This window comes from Pelophylax lessonae, assembly GCF_965119305.1.
Source record: "Pelophylax lessonae genome assembly, chromosome: 4".
Lineage (NCBI taxonomy): Eukaryota > Metazoa > Chordata > Amphibia > Anura > Ranidae > Pelophylax > Pelophylax lessonae.
Window position 1 is genome coordinate 397,850,625 of NC_138771.1, and position 6,863 is coordinate 397,857,487.

Consider the following 6,863-nt stretch of genomic DNA (forward strand, 5'->3'; position numbering starts at 1 on the left):
TATATAACCTTGGTTAAACTACACCCACCCAGTATAGGAAACGCCCAGCAAAGTAATTAATTGGGTCTGTTGGTTCCTAAACCAAAATCACCAGTTCACTAATGAATGAGTGTTTGGCTGGCCATCCATGATCCAAGTTTCTTACAAGTCAACACACATAAGAAATGCTTTCAATAATCTCAGCATGAGCACAAAGTGGCTTTTTCATTTAGACTTATGCCCCATACACACGTGCAGATTATCTGCAGACTTTTGTTTGCAGACTTACCTTTTCTATGTAGTGCAAGGGCCTGCCGGATTGCATACAAATTGAAAGTGTTTAGGTTTGACCTCATATTATATGGTTTTGGTAAGTCTGCAGACAAAAGTCTGCAGATAATCTGCACGTGTGTATGGGGCATAATGCCTCGTACACACGTACCGATCGTCGGCCGACCAATCGGCCGTCTTTTGTCCAGGGCTGTCCTGTCTGTTGAAAACTGCAAAAGACTGCACACGAATTTTGCCGGCCAACAACAGACGACTGCAGAAGTGATGTCATGTGATGGTTAACTTTCCGTGTGTTTTTTCTTTTCTGAGCATGTCCAGTCTTGCTCATCTGCTGTTTGTCAGCCGAATTCTGTACTGACTGGCGAACAATCGGCCGTTCTGGTGTTGGCCAACAAAAATTTTAATGCCTGCACGACAGATTCTGTTCGGCCGAAAATGCGCTGTCGGCTGTCGGAAGCATCATACTAACAAGCCTACAATTGGCCGATCGGTCGTTGGCCGAATATTTACGGCCGACAATCGGTACGTGTGTACGAGGCTTAAGGCTGGCCATACATGTTCCAATTTTCTTACAATTTTCTGTCCAATTTTCTTGAAATTTACCTTCAAGTATGTAGTACAAAGGCCTGCCTAATTAGATACAAGTGAATGTGTTTTTTAGCTTTGACCTCACATTATGTGGTTTGTGGTAGATCTACCAGAAAATTGTACAACAAAAGTTGAACATGTATGGCCAGCTTAATGGGCCATACACACTATAATGCCTCGTACACACGTACCGATCTTCGGCCGTAAATATTCGGCCGACGACCGATCGGCCGATTGAAGGCTTGTTAGTATGATGCTTCCGACAGCTGACAGCGCATTTTCGGCCGAACAGAATCTGTCGTGCAGGCATTAAAATTTTTGTTGGCCAACACCAGAACGGCCGATTGTTCGCCAGTCAGTACAGAATTCGGCCGACAATCGGCTGATTTGCAAGACTGGGCATGCTCAGAAAAGAAAAAACACAGGGAAAGTTAACCATCACATGACATCACTTCTGCAGTCGTCTGTTGTTGGCTGACAAAATTCGTATGCAGTCTTTTGCAGTTTTCAACAGACAGGACAGCCCTGGACAAAAGACAGCCGATCGTTCGGCCGACGATCAGTACGTGTGTACGGGGCTTAAGATTTTCTGAAGACTTTTTCCTTTAGATTTACCAAAACCAGATAATATGAGGTCAAACCTAAACACTTTCAATTTGTATGCAATCTGGCAGGCCCTTGCACTACATAGAAAAGGTAAATCTGAAGGAAAAAGTCTTCGGAAAATCTTATAGTGTGTAAGGCCATACATGTTAAATTTTTGTTGTACAATTTTCTGATAGATTAACCACACACCACATAATGTGATGTCAAAGCTAAACAACACTTTCACTTGTATCCAATTAGGCAGGCCTTTGTACTACATACTTGAAGGTAAATTTCAAGAAAATTGGACAGAAAATTGTATGGCCATACACACTATAAGATTTTCTGAAGACTTTTTCCTTCAGATTTACCTTTTCTATGTAGTGCAAGGGCCTGCCAGATTGCATACAAATTGAAAGTGTTTAGGTTTGACCTCATATTATCTGGTTTTGGTAAATCTAAAGGAAAAAATCTTCAGAAAATCTTAGTGTGTTTGGCCCATTAGTCTAAATGAAAAAGCCACTTTGTGCTCATTCTGAGATTATTGAAAGCATTTCCTATGTGTGTTGACTTGATGTAGTAATTTTTTATATATATATCTATATATCTTTTTTTTTTTGGGTTGTTGAATTCTGAGTTCTGGGGTTGCACTGCATATGTTCAATCAATTTGCAAATTCTCAGATTTGCAAGCTCAAACACTGCTATTTTTCAGAGTGTAATGTGGCTCTATATAGGAAGCAAAACTAATATGGCTCCCCACTCAACAAATATATTAATTTCATACATATACAATGTTTTATTTTTGGGGCGTTGCTTGTCATATATAACAACAGACAGTTGTAGGTAGTTCAGGGATTTGAACACCCAAATACATTGTTGCAAGGCAGCTGTGCTAACCACTTGGATATTTTGGTCAGTTTATTTAGTCAAGCTCAAGCTCAATACATATTTGCAACATTTTTGCAAAACACAATTTACTCAAACATAATCACTTTGTTACATTTATTTCATAATATATGTCACTGATTTCTGTTTCTTAGCCTATCAATTTATATTTAAAATACTAATTTTTCACAGAAATAAATGTTTTAAACACCTATATATAATTTCCAGCATGCAGGATTATTTTTAAAAATTTGTTGATTTTATACAGTTTCACTAAACTAGGTTAATTATTTGGGAATTGTGGTCTCTGAGGTTTTTTTTTGTTGTTTCTTGTTATCTTTATACCAAGCATACATGCACTGGCACCTTAAGAGCCCATTCACATTCATCATCAGGCGACACGACTTCGGGGGGCGACCTGTGAAGTCGCGTGCACCACTGTGCACCGCGACTTGCAGAGACTTCACATACTGGAAGTCTATGCAAGTCGCTCCGAGGTCGCCCCAAAGTGGTACAGGACCCTTTTTCTAAGTCGGAGTGACTTGTGTCGCTCCTATTAGAACGGGTCCTGTACTACTCAATGGACCTCGACATACCGCGACTTGTCAGGCTGACAAGTCGCCTGACAAGTCGCGCTAATGTGAATGGGCTCTAAAAATTAATATAGTTTGATTCAATTAGTCCATCAAAAAATTTTAATAAATAAAAATTATTTGAGCTTGCATTGGGTCTAAATAGAATATATATATATATATATATATATATATATATATATATATATATATATATATAATTTTTTTTTTTTAAAGTACAAATCACACATGCTTTGAAAAAAATGTCATTAGCTTTAGGTAGTTAAGTGGTTAGCACCGCTGCCTTGCAACAGTGTATTTGGGTGTTCGAATCCCTGAACTACCTACAAATGTATGTTGTTATATATGGGAAGCAACACTAATACGGCTTCTCCCCAAAAATGAAACATTGTATATGTGTGAAATTAATATATTTTTGGGGTTGGTTAGATATAGGAAGTAACAATAATATATAGTTTTTTGCATATATATATATATATATATATATATATGTATATATATATATATATATATATATATATATATATATATATATATACACATATGCAAAAAAAACATATATTATTGTTACATTCTATATCTAACCAACCCAAAAATATATTAATTTCACACATATACAATGTTTAATTTTCGGGGAGGAGCCGTGTTAGTGTTCCTTTTCATATATATATATTAGGGCTGTCAATCGATTAAAATATTTAATCGCGATTAATCGCATGATTGTCATGAGTTAACTCGCGATTAATCGCACATTTGTATCAGTTCTAAATGTACCTTAAATTAATACTTTTCAAGTTTTGAATACATTAATCAACATGGGAGTGGACAAATAGACGCTTTATGCAAATGCATGTTTATTATTAGTGAAACCATACTTAACATAGGATGAAGACTGGACATCTATCAAAGGGACCATAGTATCAAAAGTCATATGTTTATCAAAGAACTTATTCATGTCTATTATACACATGAAAAAACAACAACATAGAAATAAACGGTTCCCATTACTTCTCTTTCTTTACTCAATTTACTTACACAAACCTATTTACATTTTTGCACGATAGGGCAGCTCACTTCTTGTAAACATGCTAACCTAAATGTACATTTATTATTACTGAAATCACCCTAAACAGAGCATAAAAGAACATTGACATGTTTTACAAAGAACGTGTTCATGTCTATCAAACAGGTGGGAAAAAGAATATAAAAAACCCACAGGTTCCTCACAGATTATTTCTCTTTCTTTGCACTGAGCCAGTTGCTCAAACAGACGAGCCTGTTTACATTTTCAGATGACAGGGCAGCTCGCTTTTTCTGAACAACATGTCCTGAGAGTGAAAACAATCTTTCACAAGGTACGGATGTGGCAGGTGTTGATAAGTATATGCGTGCAAGGTAGGCCATCTCACTGTGTGCCCCTTCATGATTGGACCACCACTGCAGGGGACAGTCCTCTATGCCAATAGAGGGCTCTGCCTTGTAGCGCTCCACACATTTCTCAATACAGTCCTCTTCATCATCATCAGATGAAGATTCTGGCACAGACATGAGACATGTTATCTTCTTAGGTGGTTCAGTTGTCAGTGTCACTGGTTTATCTGGCTGTGCAAGCCCCTCCCTCTTGAGCAAGGCACAGACTGAACTCCACACCTCAGCTCTGTCAGCCCTGCTCAGACATTTGAGGTCCTTAAACCTAGGGTCCAGTGCTGATGCAACCCTCAGCCATGTGGTGTTGGTTTTTTCCTTCCGTTTGTCCATGTCAGTTGTGAAAGTTTCCTTAAACTTAATCATGTAGGCTGGGTCATCTTCTGAGACCTCCATCACACGTGATAGATGACACAACGCGGGCAGCACAACTGAGCAAGAAACAAATTTCTCTCCTCCTAAAAGTTCACTCACATACCTGGAATAATAGAGAAAAGCACTTTAGTTAGACATAATGAATCTCTCACTCACTTTCAATCTCTCACTCTTAACACACGCACGCGCACACACACACACACACACACACACAAATATAATAATAAGAGTATCAATAAATTACCTGCAGTGTTCCAGCACAGTCTCCAACCTCTTCAGTTTATCAAATTCAGCTGCAGCTGGCATGTTGATGTTGCCTGCATGTAGGCCCAGTGCATCTCTCAATGGTTCTTGATTTCTCTCAACACGCTTTATCATTTCTAGGGTGCTGTTCCACCTAGTAGACACCTCCTGTACGAGTGACTCTTTCTTTTGAAGATGTTTGACTTGCTGCTGTTCAAGCTCGGCTGCGTTAGCAGGGCTATGCTTGAAATGACCCACTAACTTCCTGCATTTTGCCAAGGCGCCATCAAACGGGCTGTTTTGGAGAGAAACTGTGATGGCTCGGTGGAGGCTGTGTGCAATGCAAGGCATATGCTCGAACGGGAGCTGCCTGGCCGCTGCAATCATGTTGCGTGCACTATCAGTGGTCACTATTTTAATTTTGAGTTCAATGTTCCACTGTCTGGCTACTTGAAGAAAGTGCTCAGCGCAAACGTCAGCATAGTGTCTATCTTCTGTCTTCATAACGGTCAAAGCGTGAGACTGAAGTTTCCAGTGCGCGTCAAAATAATGTGCTGTGACGCCTAGGTAGCTATGGTTACTGAGGGAAGTCCAATAATCTCCGGTGAGCGCAACCGTGTTTGTCTGTCTCAATGCCTCCTGAACTTTAGCTTTCTCCTCTTCATATAAGTTGTGAATCTTGGTTGTAATGGTGGCTCTTGAAGGTAGTTCGTATGTAGAATCGTTAGATGCGATGCGAATAATTTCAAGTAGACCCTCGTCCTCGACCACATTAACTGGTCTACATGCTGTAGCCACCCATTTAGCTATAGTTGAGGTGAGTCTATTAGTTGTGGACTTATCCATCGATCTCTGCTGCAAACTTTGATCCATTGTGGTCTGCCTTTGACGAGGGGGAGGGGGGCTCTCCGTGTCAGTTGTATGCTTCGCCATCAAGTGATATTTTAAACTCGACGTGCTGCGGTGATAACTTAATTCACATCGACAATAACTGCAGATAACTTTTGTCTTGTCGACAGAACCATCAGACCTCGTTTTTTACATAGTTGGTGAGGTTGAATAAAGACAAAAGTCCATCCAGTTCAACCTGTGTAGATGTGTGTGGCTATAATCATCTTGCATACCCCTGAATGTTCTGATCCTTGAGATGTACGTCTAAGAGTCTTTTGAAAGCCACCATACTACCCGCAGAAACCACCTCATGTGGTAGAGAATTCCACAATCTTGTAGCCCTAACAGTAAAGAACCCCCCACGTTGCCTGAGGTTAAAACGCTTCTCCTCTAATCGCATTGTATGCCCCCGAGTTCTCATGCAATCCCTTCGACTGAACAGCTTTTTTTCTAAGCCTAGATCCCCATTTAGATATTTAAAAATTGCTATCATGTCCCCCCTCAGGCGTCTCTTCTCCAGGGAGAATAAATCAAGCGATTGCAGACGCTCCTCATAATCAAGGTCCTCCAATCCCCTAATTAGTTTAGTTGCCCTTCTCTGGACTCTCTCCAGCTCCAACACATCCCTTCTGAGGACTGGTGACCAGAACTGGACCGAATACTCCAGATGAGGTCAGACCAGAGTTTTATAAAGTGGAAGGATTATAGTTTTATCTCTGGAATACATCCCTTTCTTTATGCATGCTAATATTCTGCTAGCCTTGGCAGCTGCCGCTTGACATTGCATGCTGTTGCCTAGTCTATCATCAACCAAGACTCCCAGATCCTTCTCCATTTTTGATTCTCCCAAGGGTTCCCCTCCTAACGTGTATTGTGCTTTTATGTTTCTAGTCCCCAAGTGTAAAACCTTACATTTCTCCACGTTAAACCTCATTTGCCATGTCTTTGCCCACTCCGTTATTTTGTCCAGGTCATTCTGTAGGATATCTGCTTCATGCTGTGCTGT

General features: G+C 40.1%; 1 protein-coding gene across 1 annotated transcript in view; it reads right to left on the reverse strand.

Annotated features, from left to right (window-relative positions):
- Positions 1-4,153: 4,153 nt before the first annotated feature.
- LOC309552671 (E3 SUMO-protein ligase ZBED1-like) overlaps positions 4,154-6,863 on the reverse strand; it is a gene marked incomplete at both ends in the record, with an annotated part of 53,302 nt that continues 50,592 nt past the window's right edge. The window contains 2 exons of the mRNA XM_082253603.1: positions 4,154-4,826; positions 4,968-5,996. Of these exons, the coding sequence (XP_082109729.1) occupies positions 4,154-4,826; positions 4,968-5,996 (1,702 nt within the window). The remainder of the gene's footprint in view (positions 4,827-4,967; positions 5,997-6,863) is intronic.